The 19,491-nt window shown below is 41.0% G+C and overlaps 1 protein-coding gene across 1 annotated transcript in view; it reads right to left on the bottom strand.

The window, feature by feature from the left end:
• LOC138300051 (uncharacterized) overlaps positions 1-18,968 on the bottom strand; it is a 247,375-nt gene extending 228,407 nt beyond the window's left edge. Inside the window, exon 1 of the mRNA XM_069238893.1 lies at positions 18,732-18,968. Coding sequence (XP_069094994.1) covers positions 18,732-18,943 — 212 coding nt within the window. The 5' untranslated portion in view covers positions 18,944-18,968. The remainder of the gene's footprint in view (positions 1-18,731) is intronic.
• Positions 18,969-19,491: the final 523 nt, after the last annotated feature.

Here is a 19,491-nt window from a genome sequence, read left to right as displayed (position 1 = left end):
AGATCTAAATATCTACATTTAGAAAAATTGAAAAAACAGGAATTATCTCGATGGTGGGATGCCACAGTTTTACAAAAATACATCACAGAAAAAAAGGTCCCTCGGGGCCTGAGAGTAATTATATTCCCTACTTTTGACGACTTGTCGGTTAAACACATGCTGGAGTGGGAACAATTGCTCTTCGAGACTTCGAAAGGTATGATGACAATTTTAATACAACATGCGGAGGAAAAAAGGGAAAAATTATTAAAAGACATACAGGAATTAGAAAATGAAATCAAGGCCCTAAATTTGCCAGATGTTAAAATAAAAAATGACAAGATTTTGAAAGAAGTGCTTGATAAACATCAGTTGTATATCAGGAATAAAAAAATGGCAAAATTACGAAGAGATGATAGAGATTATGAAAGTGGCAGAATTTATACGTTCGCTAGGAAATTTGATAATTTCATTCACAAAGGACAAGCTACAAATGAGAAGGGCACATTGGGAGTTGTGACCCATGAATCGGATTTTTCAATAACATCAGATGAATCAGATAGCACTAGCATATCAAGTGACAATACCAATTCAAATTCCAATGATGACCAAATGCCCACCAATAGTTTTTTACAGGAAGCAAAAAGGTACAGACTAGGAAACAAGAGAAATGCTTACAACCAGCCTTTTCAAAATGCAAGGCCAAAACACGTAGAGGCAAAAGGAGAAGAGGAGGTCAAAAACCAATCAGCTATAGGGATGCAAACCAGAGCAGCAAGGAGCAGAATCAAGAACAATTGATATTGGCATCTAACAAAAAGTTAGTAGATGCTGCGCAGGATTGTAGCAGCATTTCGATTGTGAATTTATCCAAACATATTCTTACTGAAGAACAACTTAAGGTGTTAGGCAAAGGATTGGGTTTTTGTGTGTCTAATCTTTGTGACATGACGCAAGTACACATTGACTTTTTTAAATTTCTTCGACAGTTGAAACTCAAAAAATATTTTGCAGACAAGACAGAAAAGCACACAGAGACAATTTTAGATACCACAATGAGTACTACAGTGAGTAATTATACTATCAAAGATATTGCAGACATTGAACTTTTACTCACCTTAGAAAATATGGATGATAACAACATGGACAGGCTAGACCTATTAAATGACCTCAAAATTGTTCAGGATACATCTTTAAATAGTGGCCTCAAACCTAAATCTAGCTTTACCCCCAAATTACCCAGTAACAATGTCATAGAAGTATTTGGGAGATTGGTGAAAGAAGATTTGTGCAAACTACAAAAACAAATTAAAAGTGGCAACTTTCACAAATCGTTTAATATAACAAATAAACAGAGATTGGCTCTCAAGGAACTAGGAAATAATCACGATATAGTGATTAAAGAGGCAGACAAGGGGGGAAACATTGTGATTTTAGATAGAGCAGACTATGTTCAAGAAATAGATAGACAACTATCTGATAGTAGAGCATATATTAAATTGCAATGTAATCCCATTAAAAAGATTGTTGATGAATTGGAAAAACTATTATTCTTATGGTGCAATCAGGGGTTAATTTCTGATTTTGAATTCAAATATATCTTCAATCCTTATCCTACATCACCTTGTATATATGTATTACCTAAACTACATAAGAGTGCCATTTCACCACCAGGCAGACCCATAATATCGGGAATAGGAGCGCCTACGGAGAGACTTTCCGAGTTCATTGATAGCTATCTGCAGCCTGTTGTGAAAAACATTCCTTCATATCTACAGGACACGAAGGATGTTCTTTGTAAGCTGGAGGACGTGAACTGGACTCCAGAGATGATGCTGGTTACCTTAGATGTATCTTCCTTATACACATGTATTCCTAAAGATAAGGGCTTACAAGCAGTACGGCATTTTCTGTCTGAGAGATCTGCATCATACATGGAACATACTGATATGATACTATGTATGATTGAATTTACATTGGAAAACAATGTATTTTTACATGAGGGGCAGTGGTTCAAGCAAGCACAAGGAGTAGCTATGGGTTCACGGTTCTCTCCTTCATATGCGAATATATATATGGGCTTCTTTGAAGCAATACATGTTTGGAAGAAGGGCCCCTCAGTACTTACCGACAACATTTTCTTCTGGGGAAGATATATTGATGATGTTTTAATGATCTGGACTGGATCGGAACAACTATTAAAGGAATTCTATGAATACATTAATTGTAACATCTTCAATATTAAAATGACGTATGAATTCAGCAAGAACAAAGTCTGTTTTTTAGATCTAGAGATATCCGTCACAGATAATAAGATTCATACGAAAGTTTACCGCAAACCAACAGCCTGCAATTCGGTATTACATGCAGAAAGTGCGCATCCTAAAAGTCAAATTTCAGCCATCCCATTTGGGGAAATGACCAGATTGAAAAGAAATTGCAGCGATCCCAATGTATGCAACATAGAACTAAATAAATTGGAAGATAGATTCACACAGAGAGGCTATTCCAAGCGTGTCATCAAAACAGCAAGGAAAAAGATTGATCAAACATGTAGAACCACCCTACTGGGTCAAAAGACAAAGATGCGAGACAGTTCACCATACAGAGCAATGAGTTTTTGTACGGCATATAGCCAAAACAGTCACAATATATATCACATTCTATGTAAACATTGGAATGTTCTACAGACAGATGAAACACTTGCTGCTTTACTTCCTAAGAAACCTAAAATGATTCATAAAAGAGGTAAAACTATCAGAAATGAAGTCTGTAAAAGTTTCTTACCACCTCTAATGGAAAGTAAAACAACATGGCTTCCGAATAAAATTGCGGGTTTCTATAGGTGTGGTAATTGCAATATGTGCAGTATGGCATTGCATAAAACCACTGAATTCAGCTACAATGGTAGTGACAAATATAAAATCTCCACTTTTATTAACTGCAATACGAAATTTGTGGTATACATATTGGAATGCATATGTGGCCAGATATATGTGGGCAGCACAATAAGGCCTTTGAAGGAACGTATTCAAGAACATATCAGAGCCCTAAGAAATTATGACATAGCATCACCGCTAGTACGGCATGTTAAAGATAAACATCCAGTAACTGAGGTTCCATTAATAAAATATATGGGTATAAATCAAATCCCGGTGAACGCTAGGGGTGGCAACAGAACATTGGACTTGCGTAAAAATGAAGCAAAATGGATTATCAAATTAAGAACGATTGAAATGGGCATGAATTTGGATGATGAGTTGTACCATTTCCTCTGAATATATCCATTTGGCATACTATGAATGTAGAACAACACACAAATGATATGAGTCACTAACTTTGTCAATATCCTTTCTATTTTGTGTCCTTGAAAGATAGGGAGGGTTCTTTCCCTTCTCATTTGAATTTTCTATATGTTGGGAAGACCGGTTACGACTTCACTCTATATGTTCACTGAGGTGACATTTGTGTACATACTGGGGGTAGAAATTGCTTTACCATCATGATATTGGGTGGTTGAAAATGTATTTCTTTGGTTGGCAAATAGGGGACAATTTGTCTTTATTGGGGGGTAATATTTACAAAATATGAACCACTTCAAAATGGCCGCCGCGGTTCCATAGGCAGGTGCTTTTTCTTTCTTTTCCGGCTAATGAATTATGTTGAAGTGCTAACGCGGTGTTTAAAATAACGGCGAAGGATTTGAAGTATTGAAATCGTCATCTTAGAATGTCTACATACGATATAGACGAGATTTCGTCCTGACTTTGTGTTAGTTTTCACTCAATAGGAATCACTTCAAAATGGCCGCCGTGGTTCTATGGGTAAGCTTCTGTCCGTTGTTAGTGCTAATGAACTCGGTTTGAGTACTAATGTGGCGCGTAAAATGCCGGCGAGGGATGTACACTTCCTTTGGAAAAGTCGGGGAGAGTGAGACGAGGTACAGAGGCCCTCGATGCTCTCACTGAGATACATCGGGAAATAGAACAGGGATGAGATTTAAGAACAGAGAGAGAGGCATATAGGTAAGTGTATGGTAGAAGTTTGGGAAATGTATTCTATGTAATTCAATGAAAAATGGAGCATTATTAGAATGCTGGCTCCATTACCAGGATAGTGTGGAGACATTGGTATAAAAAAATGATTATATAGGAATTGAGGTCCTTTTAGGGAGGAAATTGGATTTATTGTAATTATTTGAATTTCAATTGGTTGCTTAATACATGAGATTTGCGAATTCAATGAAAAACGGAGCACTATTAGAATGCTGGCTCCATTACCAGGATAGTGTGGAGACATTGGTATAAAAGATGATCACATAGGAATTGAGTTCCTTTTAGGGAGGACATTGGATTTATTGTAATTATTTATATTTCAGTTGGTTCCTCAATACATGAGGTTTACGGTTCCTGTAATTTGAATTCATTTTGAAGACAGTAAGGAAGTGACAGATTATGATTAAAACAGGTCAGTAATTGCACTACAGTACACTTTATTGGCATTCCCTAAATTTTGCCAAGTGAAATGGGAGTAACTAAATTATCACGTTCCCCCTCCTTCTTCATAGAGGATGATAAATGGTATATGATTATACGGACATAGAAGCAAATAAAGGTATATATTTATTAGACTCTCTTTCCTCACCATTACACAATGAGGGGTTATTCTGGGCTATAAGTAGTTTACGTTTGAAAGAAAAGAAATTGTAGACATAAATTGATCAAATGCCAACGAAAAAGAAATTCATCTACACTTGGGCTTGCATGTTGCATGGCTAACTATCGCTGTGGCTTCAACAGACCTATCCTTGGAGACATGGGAAATATATTGTTGGATACTTCAAATAAACACTTCACCACTGAGGTTGTGGTGGTGGTTTCCTTCCTTTTCTCTGAAGTTTCTTGTTTAGCTTCAAACCAAGAGAAATAGTATAAATAATATGCACTTTTAAGAGCTTGTGTACTTAATTGACCAAAGAATTTATCAGCTTTTTGTATTTTGGAAAGGGAAAGGATAAAATATTGGATGTGTATTTATTTTAATAATTGTATATATTGTATATATATATTTGTTATAATTGATTGTTATATGTTGTGATTCTCTCAGCCTTGAAGAAGTCCAGTCAGGACGAAACACGTGTCGGCTGATGGCTTTTCATTCTTTTTCTACATTTTGTGTATATATGTTTATATGTTTATGTGTAGGCTGATGGCTTTTCGTTCTTTTTCTACATGTTGTGTATATATGTTTATATGTCTATGTGTATAATATGATATATTCTTTTGTATTAAAATTCTCTATTTGCATGGACATTTCTGTTTGGTTAGTTTTATATGAGTACATGGTTTTTCTCTTTGGTTAGTTATTGTTTATTTCAGAAAAGGAAGATTTATCAATTAGAAATTTAGTTTAATCATACTAGATTCTCTCATGTCATCTCATTTTGATAATACAATAGTTTAGACATTGATTGTTGATGTGCCCCACTGAATTGTTTGTTCATTATTAAAACGGGTCTACTATTGTAAACCCGAAAGTACATATCAAGGCAACGATGTGTGTCAGTGTATGAGCACTCAAAAGTTTTTTCCTATATGTTTAGAATGTGCATTTATTTCAAGTTATGAGTTGCCTTTTGTTGTTGAAAGGACACACCCGATGGCGGACAATGAACGCATCTTCCTGGCCATCTGTCAAGCTCACTGTGAATCTCTTGAGAAAGTATTTCTCTGCATGACTACTCCAAAGACTCATCTTTTTTGTTCATGATTCCGATGGGTGTGCTGTTGGATTATTCATCTAGCATCAGCATGATTGCAAAAGGCCATGCATGTATTTCTCTGCCACTTTTGAAGTAGACACAATATTTTGAATGCAGTTACATTACTACCTCATGTTGAAAGTGCACACCAACACTTTGATAATCATGACTGGATTCATAGAATGGAAATGCAGACAAAGGGCTGAATTGATATGCAGGATGCACTATTTGATGATGCTGAAGGGAAGTTATATTATGGATGCATTTATGATTGTGCATGTAAACACTGGAATGGTTTTAATGGTGTGTACCAAGACTATATTTCTCAATTCAGCAACAGGGAAAACTATAGGGATAGGCATATAATGTGCAGATTCAGAATATAAATGAACATCATGTTGTTCCCTTTAGAGTAAATTACAGTGTGAAAGAGAATACAACTGATATGTCTGTTTTACAGGGTCGATACAACTGAGTTGTGTTTGATAAATATTCTGTACTACCAGACAACTACATAATATATGACTTTTTATAGTTCTTTATTTCATATACTTTATGAATCCATAGGCCAAGCAGATTTATTTTCCCTAAGATTTACTATCATGAAACAGCCAGCGTGGTAGGTTTATTTTGCTCCAGATAACAATTCTCTACAGAGGTATGCCTTCTGATTATGTATATTTGCATAATGTTATTTGCGTTAGCCTCACAAAATGAAAAGTAATGCTTTCTTTTCTGTGTATACTTTTCTGTCGCTAAGCTTGGTTTTGCTTACAGGAGGTGAATGAAACATATGATGTGATCTAATGCCGTCAGACAAGTATCCTTATTCAAAGACAGTAACATTGCACAGTCCTGCACATATCAGTGGAGGTGACTTACTGAACTGTGTGACTATATTTTGGATTAAAAAAAATAAAATAATGTGCAACAGAGGCATGTCAGAGTTGTATGGTGTGTAAAGCTCTAGGAGAGAGTCAAAGTTCCACTCTGCCAATCATCCAGAAGCAACGGGTGCAGTAGAAAGGAAGAATGGCATACTAAAAATTCAAGATTGTAAATTATGTGCAGAAATATAATTAACATGGATGGATGCTTTGCACAAGAGATACCCCTGATGCAGAACTAAACACTGAGCTCCATGGAATAGTTACAGGCAGACCAATGACAAATTGGGGAGGAGGGGTTCCAGAAAGAGAAATGACAGTTGACATGGCACATGTCTATTGTTTTCTGTGACTAAAGTATATTCCTTTGACAGGTGAAGGAGTCTGTAAGGGTCATTAAGTGGGCCCAGCCACGACCGTCAACCGGGGAAATGGGTCCTCACTAAAAGCTTCCAGTGAACAAATTGCCTCCTGCCTAGGTGGAGGGGACCACAGCAGATCTTCTTGGTCACCTCGACAGTTGTCAGCAGAATTAGTGGTCATCATAGAGGGCTTACACCAGGCTAAAGGATTGGAACTAACCATTTATTAAAACTGACCATATGTCACCACCACAATTCGTTCTAGCATTCACGGATGTGAAAGAAAAAGATTCCTTAACCCGTTAAGTGCTATGGCATCTAGCTGTACATGGTGTGAGAGCTCTTCTAGCTAGGTGTACAGCTTGAAAGTGTATACCCCATGTTAGGGATCACTGGGAAGATTGTATTGCAGCTTGTCAAGCCACTTCTCCACAAAGGCTATAACCTTTATGTGGACAATTTCTATACAGTAGTACAGCTGTTTATTAAGATCTACAAAGCTAGCATTGTGGCCTGCGGTACAGTTCGTTGTAAGTGCAAAGGATTCCTGCAGGAGCTTGTTTGCAAGAAGCTCCATAATTCCCTGAGTACTGCGTTGCGTTCCAACAAACTACTCACAGTCAAGTTCTCGGATAGGCATGATGTATATGTGCTCATTACAATTCATGATGATGAGAGCACCTCTCCCATCATGTCTTGGGGTCAGATGGCTGAAGTCCACAAGCCCACCTGTATACTTGTTTACAATAGGTACATGGGCGGAGTGATACAATGCGTGTCATAAAACTCACACTTGGTACAAGAAACTGTTTACCCACCTGATCCAGATGGCAACATACAATGCATATGTTGTTTATTGTCAGACAACCACTAGAAGACTTGTGTCTTTCCTTGACTTCCAGTTGTCTGTGCCTGAAAGCCTCACTGCTACTACAGAAGCAGCAGCCTCCACTTCATATGTTCTGGAGGATGTGGTAAGGCTGCAGGAGCGACACTTTACTGATCACTTTCCTAAAACACCCAAAAAGGATTGTCCATGTCGTCATTGTAGTGTGCTCAAAGCATGGAAAGCGGCTGGAGAGTTGTAATTACTGTCCCCAGAGCCCATCTCAGCCAGGCCTCAGTTTCCCTACTTGCTTTACATAGTATCATACTAAAGCAAAGTTCTGGGAAATCGACTGAGGTGGAGCTGCCATTGGGTAAACCTTTCAGTGGCTGTGCATGCATACCCAACGTCCATGGGCCACTGCTTCATTAGGCAAGTAGCCACAGAATTTTAGTTAATCTACTTCAGAAAATCATGGACTTCCTGATGACTTGCTCAACACCTTTATCCACAGTCAGAACGTGATAGGTTTTCTATTCGATTAACGTGCATTATAGTCCCATACATTATACATACTAGTTGACAGAATATAAGTCACATTGTCACGGAGTACCTGTGTGGCAAAATGTTAAAGGCGTGACTGAATTTTGAAGTGGCTGTTAGGGAACTTATGGACCACAATGATTGCCAACGAGAACCAGAGTAAGTGTAATAAGTCAAACAAATGTCCTGTGGGACATATTAACCAACATTTCTACTTGTTTCAAAGTGTGCAAACTCAATTTGTATCTTCACTTTCAAAGCAAAAGGGGAAGTGTTAGTGAATGCGCCCCACGGGATATTTATTTGGCCTTTTACTTTACAGACCTTAGATAGTATTTACCATCATGTCTGCCTTAGTTTCAACAGTAGACACGCTCGCTCAGTTTTGGGGACTAGGCCTCGCAAGGCATACTCGGACGCCCCCAACTTCCATCTACAAACTAGAAGGAGTTGGATTTAGCACAGTAAGTGCGCTGATGTTGCATGAAAGACATGTTTTCTTGTCCTTCAAGTAGCTAATGGCGGAAGGCATTAGTATAGGTTCACTTGGCAATTATACATGATTAGTCAAGACTCTGATGAGGACAGAGACATGAACAGGTAAGAAAAGCTTATGATAGGTGTTCTTTCCTAGGGATATTGCACAGGTAGAAGGCAGATAGAAAAGGTAGTACAGATGCACATCATTTACACCTATGGATTCAAACTCATTGGTGCCACGGTGGCACTGAAGGACAATGACACGTATGGGTCAGCGTTTGACCTGCTTGCCATGTGCATCCTCCGTCAGAACTTAGTAGATGTTCAATTTGCTGTATGATAAGTGCATTACAGTCACAGCACTGCACGTAATGGTGGCTGGGACATATGCTATGTTCTCACAGACTACCTTATGTTCCAAACACTACCCTTCTTCAGAGTTGATGACATTCTCTTTAAGGAACTTCGCAAAAGTTCCCCAGCATGTCGGCCTCAGTTTCAAAGGTAGATATACTCACACAGTTTGAGGCTTAGGCCCACAAAGCATACTCGGAAACCCCCAACTTGCATCCACAAACTGAAAGGAGTTGAATTTAGCACAGTGAGTGTGCTAAAGGCACATGAAAAACATGTCTTCCTGAGCCTCATGTGGCTGTCATGAGAGCCATTAGTAAAGATTCCATATGTGTGCCTTTGGTAATCTTTAGGAAAAAGGAGGGGGTTACTTGACAGTTGGTAAAATGTAGTCAAACTTATTCCGTCCTGTGGTGTATAAATGTGATGGGCCCTTGTCTGGTGGCAGTAATTGGTGTGAGTGCAGTGATTGGTTGGATTGGGCCTGTGGCTGGCAGTATGAAAGTGTTGGTGTTGTGCGTGAATGGCGTGCAAATGGACCGTAAAGTGGTTGGTACTGTGAAGTGGCTTTATGGCTCACCTTCAGAAGGCTTTGTTTCAATATTCAGATAATTTGATAACTTTTCATGCTTTGAAACTATAATTTCTGGAGGTGCTAAAACCAACCAGTATGAGTGTTGGATTAACTTTACCATACTAGTACCAGGGGAGTCCAAGGGTGCAAGACTTGTGTGGCTCTCACCAGTTTTCCTTCACCCAGAATCCCTTGCAAATCACAAACTTTGCTTATAAAAAAATAAACACATTTCTTTGCATTTCCGTGAGGTAAAGTCCTGGAATCTACAGACAGCCACAGATTCTCTACCACCCAGCATTCGCCTAACCCTCCAGACAAAAATGTTGCCTCACTTGTGTAGGTGGGCAAGTGACCGCAACAGGGAAGGGCCCAAAACGTATTGTGGGGACGTCAAAATTACCTATCAAAAAACATCCTGGGTTTGTAAGAGGGTCATCTGTGTCTTTGGTCCTGGGTTTGGCGGCCATAAGAGGAAACCTACCAAACCCTGGCATTTCTGAAAACTAGACACCCAGGGCAGTCCACAGAGGTGTGGCGTGTGTGGATTCCACATAGTTTTCTTACACAGAATACTCTGCAAAGTTGAAACGCTGATTAAAAACAGTATTTTTCCTTGATTTTCTGTCACATAAACTACAGAAATGTGCAGGGATCCACAAAATTCCTACCACCAAATGTTTTCCCCCCTTGTCCTGATAAAAACACAACTCCACTTGTGTGCTTGTGCCTAGTGTCCACGTCAGGAATGAGTCACTCTGGGATCAACAGTAGCCCTCATGCAAGGACTACCATTGACCCTTGGGTGAACCATTCCTTTCATTTGCACTAGGCCTAGGCACACAGTGGGGTAGCGTTTTTATCGTGAAAAGTTGGGAACGCAAGGTGGTAAGACGTTTGTAGATCCATGCATGTTCCTGCAGTTCACCTCACAGAAATGCAAAGAAAAATAGTGTTTTTATTTGTTTCACCTTTGTACGGTATTACCTCCTTGGAGTCACCTTGGTGTCTAGTTTTCAGAAATGTCTGGTTTGGTAGGTTTCCCTCAAATGGTTCCAGATTCCAGGACTAAATAGTACACTCAACTCAGTTATCATTATTGTCACAGTACATTTTGGGCCCTTCTTTGTTGCAGGCAACTTGGCCTACTCACAAAAGTGAGGAACCACTTTTAATGGGAGGGTTGGGGGAATGCTAGGTGGAAGGAAGTTTATGGCTCCCCTCAGATTCCAGAACTTTGCACTGCTGAAATGTGAGGAAAATGTGTTTTTAGACAAATCTTGAGGTTTGTAAAGGATTCTGGGTGACAGAACCTGGTGAGAGCCCCACAGGTCATCCCATTCTAGATTTTCCTATGTGTCTAGTTTTTAAAAATGCATAGGTTTGCTAGAATTCCCTAGATGCCGCCTGAGCTTGAGGCCAAAATCCACAGCTAGGCACTTTTAAAAAAACGTGCCTGTTTTCATTGGAATAATGTGATGTGTCCACGTTGGGGTTTGGGGCATTTCCTGTTGCAGGAACTAAGCCTACCTACACAAGTGAGGTACCATTTTTATCAGGAGACATGGAGGAATGATGGGTGGAAGGACGTTTATGGCTCCCCTCAGATTCCAGAACTTTGCATCACTGAAATGTGAGGAAAATGTGTTTTTTTAGACAAATGTTGAGGTTTGCAAAGGTTTCTGGGTGACAGAACTTGTTGAGAGCCACACAAGTCAACCCATTCTGGATTCCCGTAGGAATCTAGCTTTAAAACATGTATAAGTTTGCTAGGTTTCCCCAGGTGCTGGCTGAACTAGAGGCCAAAATCCACAGCTAGGCACTTTGCAAAAAAAAAAGTCCCTTTGCAGTGGAAAAATGAAATGTTTCCACATTGTGTTTTGGGACGTTTCCTGTTGCGGGCACCAGGACTACCCACACAAGTGAAGTACCATTTTTATCTGGAGAGTTGGAGGAACACAGAATAGAAGAACAAGTGTTATTGCCAATTGTCTTTCCCTACATTTGTGCCTTCCAAATGCAAGACTGTGAGCAATAAAGAAGTCATTTTGAGAAATGCCCTGTAATTCACATGCTAGTATGGGTACCCCCGAATTCATAGATGTGCAAATAACCACTGCTTCTAAACTCCATATCTTGTGCCCATTTCAGAAATACATTTCCTTGATACCTATTTTTCATTCTTTATACTTTACCAAATGAATTGCTATATACCCTCTACAGAATGAAAACCCAGTGCAAGGTGCAGCTCATTAATTGACTCTGGGTTCCTTGGGTTCTTGATGAACCTACAAGTGCTATGTATCCCCTCCACCAGAAGGGTCCAACAGACGTAACAGTATATGTTTAAAACAAATCTGCCATAGTTGAAAAAAGTTACAGAAGGAAACTTACACAGAAGAAGTGGATGGTTTTTTTTTTTCAACTCAATTTCAATTATTTTTTTATTCCACTGTTACTTTCTACAGGAAAACCTTGAAGAATCTACACAAATGAACCCTTGCTGAATTTAGAAATGTGTCTACTTCTCAGAAATGCTTAGCTGTCCAGGATCCACAACTGGTTTCAAACCCATTTCTGTCACTAACTGGAAGGAGGCCGAAAGCAGAAAAAAATTGTAAAAATGAAGTATGCCCCAATAAAATGCCAAATCTGTGTTGAAAATTTCGGTTTTCTGATTCAAGTCTGACTGTTCCTGAAAGCTGTGTAGGTGGCGATTTTGGCACGCAAACCCTTTGTTGATTCCATTTGCAGGGAACAAACCACATGCTTTCTTCTGCAGCACTTTTTCCCATTTTTCCCCCCCAAAAAACAAATTTTAGCTGTATTTTGGCTAATTTCTCTGTTCTCCTCCAGAGGAACCCACAAACTCTGGGTACCTTTAGAATCCTAAGTATGTTGGAAAAAAAGGACGCAAATGTGACCTAGATAGCTTATGTGGACAAAATGTTATAGGGGCCTAAGCGCGAGTTACCCCAAATAGCCAAAAAAGGCCTCGGCACTGGGGGGGAAAAGGAGCAGCTAAGGGGTTAAGTCTGATGGGTCACCAGTAATGCACAAAGACTTACTATCACAACTGGAAAAAACCTTAGCGCTACCTTGAAAGCAGATTGGTTCTTTCCTATCCGTGTGCTTTGCAGAGTGTGCAGTATGCCAACAGTACAGCTCCAAACCCAGACTAAAAGTGATGACATCAATGATACCTCGCCTATCCGGCTCATTTAAAATGTTAAACTTGGATTTTGTCGATATAATTGACAGGTGCAACAATTGCAGGTATCTCAGATGAGGTTTTGAGTGATGAAATGGGATCCTATCTGTCTGAACTAACAAAGGCCGCAAAGTTATTTTCCAAATAGGCAGCCAAATGAAAGAAGAAGCGTGTCACCGCTGAGGTCGACCTCCCAGCCGTGCAAATAGGAGATCAGGCGTACATCTAGAACTTTGACCAGAAATGGAGGGATCCTAAATTGACAACCCGTTCTCAGTGACAATGAGTGATCCTGACAGCAGTCAAAGTGGACAGCAGGAATCCCTTGACCCACCTATCGGATGTTCTACTGGACCCTGCATTGCATCGGGTACCTCCACGGACAGATAAAGGAAAAGAGGGGGGAAACAGGGAATCAACTGTAAAAAACCCTCCCTCCAACGCGCAAATGGGACACTTTCTCGACTCTGCAAATGGGCAATTATGTATTTTTTTTTTCTTTTATGTCTTTTTATGTTGCTGCTTACCTTGCCCTTCTAAAATGACTCATGCCTAAGATTATGTCAACATGTCACGTTCCTGCGGAGAGAAACAGTTACACATTCCAATGTATCTCACAGAATTCATGATAGTTTATTTGATAATATGTGGTATCAACACATGTCAGAAATAGGAGTAGAAAGCACCAATAAAATATGCCTTTTTTGCTCATTGATACACCATGCAAGAAGGTCACATAGATTACAGTCTACTAGAGAAGTACTCCTGGGAACGGCCTTATGTCTCTTACAACTCTACCTTTGTAGGATTAAGGCCAGAATGCAGCCGACATGTCCAGGGAGCACATTTTAGGGTTTACGTCACAAAGTATGACTCACTAGTAGAAACATTACATATACTCACAGATAAACGGGACATTGAGGACGAAATAGGATGAAGAAAATAGGTAATCACAAGGCCAAAGAATGGATAGCAGCAGTTCTAGACTAGGCTTTTTAGGGGTGGCGCACCCACCCACCAGGTGCAGCAATTACTTAGTAATCCCCTGTTAGAAATGGGGTTTCTGGTTGGTCAAGGCTTGCACTTCAGCCAGACAGAAATCCCCACTCTAGTCAGGATAAGTTACACACCAAAGATAGCTTGGCACAGAGCAACCAGGATTATCCCCAGAGGTCATGTGTAAAGCGTTTGTGCAACACACTCGCACTAGTGACACAATAAATAGACCACAAAAAAAAATCTACAACAAGTAATATAAAAATATATTGCACATGAAGCACAGGCCAAAAAATGCAGTAACTGAGTAATACTCGGCTAAGCAAGCAGTTTTCAGATAATCATCATATTACTAAGAAACATCCCAGTGTTGTCCATATGTCATAAACAGCACCATGAGTGCAAAAAAGGAACAATCGTTGATTTGCCAAACATCATGAAAGAAAACCTTGCAGTGCAGAAACCATTGATTACGATGACCTAGCTCATAACCAAGGTACATACCCTTTTGTTACTGAAATAATAGATACTGCTAAGGGCAAAGGAACAGCAAATCATAATATTCTCCACAAAGCTGGTATATACTTAGTAGAGGAACGGTAATTATTGGGCCTCATGAATTGTGGCTGACAACTACACTTGTTATGCTGGAACAAGTGAGGATTACAAATCAGGTTCTCAGTAAGCACATACATTCACGTAGGCCCTAGAAGCTCCTGTGTGCCTACTACAGTGATTATAGTAATCAGGCACCGCAATGACAGATCACAGTAATGTCTGTGTGCCTATCACAATCAATGTGGTAATCCTCTGGAAACCATCCCAGAGGCAACCCCTTGCCTTTCATGTGGGTAGAAATCCCTTTTCCCGGCACAAAATGTCCCCCATCCCTAGGGCCTGGCCCCAGGTGAGGAGATGCAGGGGGTGGGGGCCTACACACTGCAGAATATTGCAGGGATGATCCTCCTTGGGCTCCCCCATGGTGAAGAACTCACCGGGTCAAGTGCCTCGCTGGGGGCGCACACACCGTGAGGTTAGGCGGGAGAACCTCTCCCTCCTTGGTAGCTGTTGGGAATGTCGGCAGGGCCGCAGGTCCCTGCAGCACAATCGAGCAAGGCTCTCCTGTTCGCCTTGGTGCGCTGCGAGGACACCTGGCACCTCAGCACGAGTCCTGTGGCAGGAGGCAACGTCTGTGTGCCCCAGGGAACGTTCCACTGTTATGGAATGATGTGGAGGCTGCAGTGAAGCCTCACACTCATTTGGCCACACATGAGGGAGGCTCCTTTTTGAGGGTACAATTGTTATAGCAGCAGGTCCTGGGTGAGAGGGCGAGTGCTCCAATCCCAAAGGCACCAGCCCAGCAACCATAGGCAGTACCCACCATGCACTAAAAGTGAAGGCAAACCTCCGGCGGCACTCAGAGATGCAGCAGGTAGGCCAGCACAACAGGGAGTCAGTTCTAGGGGAGGTTCCTCCTGGCAAAACAGCAGAGCCTCTGCAGTCCAGAATCAGGGAGCAGCCATCAGCAGGGCAACATACAGAAAAGCAATCCAGTTGAGTCCTTTGGGCCACCCGTCAGACACCAGGCAGTAAGGCAACGAAAGAAGAACAGTCCAGATGAGTCCTTTTGTGCAGTTCAGCAGTGCCTCTGGCAAAGGTTCACTCCCATTTCCAAAATGCTTCTACTCATACTCAAAAAATGCCTTTGTTCGGGGAGGAGGGGTAACTTCAGAAGGAGTCCTTTCAGGTCAAGCACAACACCTTTTCATCCCAGCCCTGTCTCCAGACATCAGTAGAGGGTAATCAGTCCATTGTGTGAGGGCAGGACACAGCCTATTGACATGTATGGTGTGAACGACACTCGCTCTCCCTAGCCCAGGATGACTATCAGTATGCAGACAAGCCCTTCCTGTGTTATGGCTGTCTGGAAAGTATGCACTAAGTCGAGCTGTCACTCTGCCACAGACGTGGATTGGAGTCGGGCTGCAAAGCACTAGAGTTACAAGCACAGAGGAATGTCCACTTTCTAAAAGTGGCATTTCTAAAATAGTAATAAAAAATCCACCTACACCAGGATTTCTCACTACCATTCAAAACATACCAAACATGACCAAGCTACTCCTGATAGATCAGAAATTACCACTTAGTTGTATATAGATCTGTGGAAAGGAGGCAACATAAGGAAATTGCTATAGTAGGGATTGAAACTACAAGTATTTAAGCCCTATTATATTAGTGGTCCTGGTATAATCAGGGAGGCTATTACCAGGGCTCTTACATAATAAGATTGCTGACATAATTTGACACCAAAATGACAAGTGGATTTTTTTTTTTACAGGACAAGTAGATTTACCAAGCAACCTGTCCCATGGGCAAGTAGATATTTTATTAAATTCCACACCCCTAGATCCATATTGTATTGCCAACAGAATTATGTATTTATTTTTTCCTAGTCAACATTTGACAGGTTATAAAAGGGCTCTGAGTTCAGTGTGTGTTTTTTTCTGATCTACTGAATAGGAGCACACTGCCAACATGGAGTTTAAGACACCTTTACGGCAAAGCAGCTCAAAGTGTCTGCAGGCTTTCTCTCTGAAAAGCTGAGCTGTAGTTGAGGAGTGCCCTCCACATCTGAGAGGCTATCTATACTGTTGCTGGATGTGGCCCACAGCTGATTGTGAGGTTGCAATGGCACTTTTTCACTGTTAGTAATATAAAGCTTTGACCAGAAAATGGAGAAACAATATTGTGACTGATGCTGAAATTAATTACAGCAGAATCTGGTTTCACCCTTGCAACCTGCTTGCAGAGGGGCATATTGGGGTAGCTGACCCATTTTCCGATGCTGAATATTGTGGTGAGAGGGAACAAAACGTGAATGACACCATTCACCAGTGCACCAACTGCTGCGTAATTTGATGACTTTTCCTAAAACGAAATGTTGTTTCTAGCTCCAAAACAACTTTCTAGAACTTTTTTTTTTTACATGCTTGAACGTCCTTTCCTTAAATGCAAGAGCCTCAAACTTTCTCTTGGCAGCCCTCCACCTCCATTTCTCTATCTTACGGAGCCTATCTCTCATACTTTTCATTCACATATTCATTTTTCTCCATCATCTAACACCCTTCTTTGTCTATCCATCTCACTTCCTTCAACCTTGCTACACTTTACTCTTCCTGATAGTCATCTCACAATTATATCTCATAGACTCCTTTCTCACATCTTCCTTTCACCTCTCTTTCATTTTTTCTCACACACTTCTCTCAAAGACCCCAATTTCTGTCCCACATACTCCTCCTACATCCCATTTTCCCTCTCACCTCTCAATAATATGCTTTTTATGCAAATATTCCATTCCCTTTCAGTTCTTCTTTTCACTTGCAACCCCCTTTTACTTTACCTTCTCACACACTTAACCTCCCTTGCACTGAGCCTTCCCTTGCTCATATCAATCTTTTTCTCAGCCCCATTGCTCATAAGCACTTTCACACTCTGTATTTGACACACACACTAAGGGATGGCTGTGGTTTTATGGTCCCTATTTAAATGTTCAATGATATTTTTTTTTAATAACATTAGTGAAAAAAATCTGTCTTTTCCAGTATGATCCTATGCAGGCTTGTACTTTTAAATCAACGCAGGGATTATTTCAAGGTGAAACATGGATATTTTGCGGATAAATTAAGGCTAAATGAAACCTTGGGGCAATTCACATATTACTGTACGGTGTGCTGATTCTTTGGTTTTCCAGTAATAAGTAGATATCACCTAGTAGGTCACCGCTATGTGGGACAGCCCCACCGCAGCCTAAGAAACTATGCCTAAACAGGCACACAGGTGCCAACACCTCCAAAAAGGTTTCACATGCGCGCACACACTAGGTGCTGTTCAATGCCAGACTCGGTGCTCCACCTGTTCAAATTGTTGAGGGCCACCAGCACTACAAGGTAAGCGCATCTTATAAATATCTTTACTATGTAATGTGCAAGTATTTTTTTTTTTACCTTGGACCTTTTAGCAGGGCTGATCGGAGTGAACGAGTTTACAACAGCTGAGGAGGGACACGTTTGACAACAGTCAGGGCACGACAAAGAAGAGCCTTTTTAAGGTCCACTAAAGCAGGTCCTGCGGAAAGCATGCCAGGATCGAGCGTGCCTATGAGATGCTCTTGCAGGCTTCAATAAAATAAAGATATGTAATGAAATTTAAAAATATATATCAGACGACGGTAACAGATTATGAGTCATATGTACGAACACATTTTCCCATAGACACAGAATGGGTAAAACCCTTTGGTACATCTGCCCCTATGTGTCTAAAAATGAGACACAGACAACCGGAAATTCTTAGGCTTGCTTCTGATTTCACCCAAAGTGAAAGGGACATTAAGGTGGATGGGCTGAATTCTCTGACAATAAGTGAAAGTGCAGTTTTTAATACACACAACGTTCAGTTTCTCTCGATTTTGAGCACTTGTTTCAGTTTACTTTGCGGAGAGTATCAAATAGCAGCATCACGTCCGACGAGCACTTGTTTGTAAAACTCCCACCGTTGTCCAAACCACTGACTTAATTCTTTGTATTTCTTCTTTTTTTTAAAGCTGCACTTTTCTGTAAAACCATCAGATGCCGAAAGCCCCGCGGGCGCTGCCTAAAGATGCTACTTTGTAATACAATGATACAACGAAGATCTCTACATCGACTCAGGCGAAGATTAAAAGCCACTACAGTCAGGCCCAAAAGGCCAGCTCTGGCTCACCCTGCTCCGTGCACAACGATACAGCTCTTCCCCTCGGCATACAGCCGCTTCACGATTACGGCTGCGCTCCGGAGGCCGTCCGGTCGAATAGTTTCCAGCTGCCCCTTCTGTGTCAGAGCGCTGCCTCCAAGCTTCACTATACAGTCAACGACAGCCATGCCTTCGCGGGGTTTACCGGAGGTAGAGGCAGCACAGGACATTATTGCAGTCATTCTACGAGGGCGAACTTCACGTGTCAGCAATGTCAAGGTAAGGGGGCGTAGCTTGACTGGTGCCGTTGTAATGAAGGGCGTGGTTTGTGTATTGCAGGAATCCTGTTTCGGCGTATATTATTGAGCCTAGTTCGGACTGGTCCCAGCAAAAAGTGTTGAGCTCAAACCCGGTGTAATTGGCCACATGTGACATTCAGCAGAGCCCACACGCCTGCTTTCGGTTCCAAGCAGTAACTTGCAGACAGTGAGGGTGCTCGCTTATTTTCATTTCCATCCGTGTCCAAAACAAAGGAGTTATTTAAAGTGCCATCAGCCCTTCTTTTGTTACAGCATCATACTGGCTAGGAGCTATCAGGAGCCTAATACATAGATGCCTATGCAATAGAGGGAAACAAAGGCACACTGCTTGTGATCACTTCACAGGTACGTACATAAGATAAGCTATGATTCGGAGGCAGTGTTTTTTTACTGTGTTCATTCACTGCATAGAAGAAACCTGCATGCTGTCTAAGAATGTTTTGTTTCCTTTTATAGGGCCAGTCATCCCA

Source organism: Pleurodeles waltl, chromosome 6 (genome assembly GCF_031143425.1).
Source record: "Pleurodeles waltl isolate 20211129_DDA chromosome 6, aPleWal1.hap1.20221129, whole genome shotgun sequence".
Taxonomy (NCBI): Eukaryota; Metazoa; Chordata; class Amphibia; order Caudata; family Salamandridae; genus Pleurodeles; species Pleurodeles waltl.
This window is presented reverse-complemented; position numbering and strand designations above follow the sequence as displayed.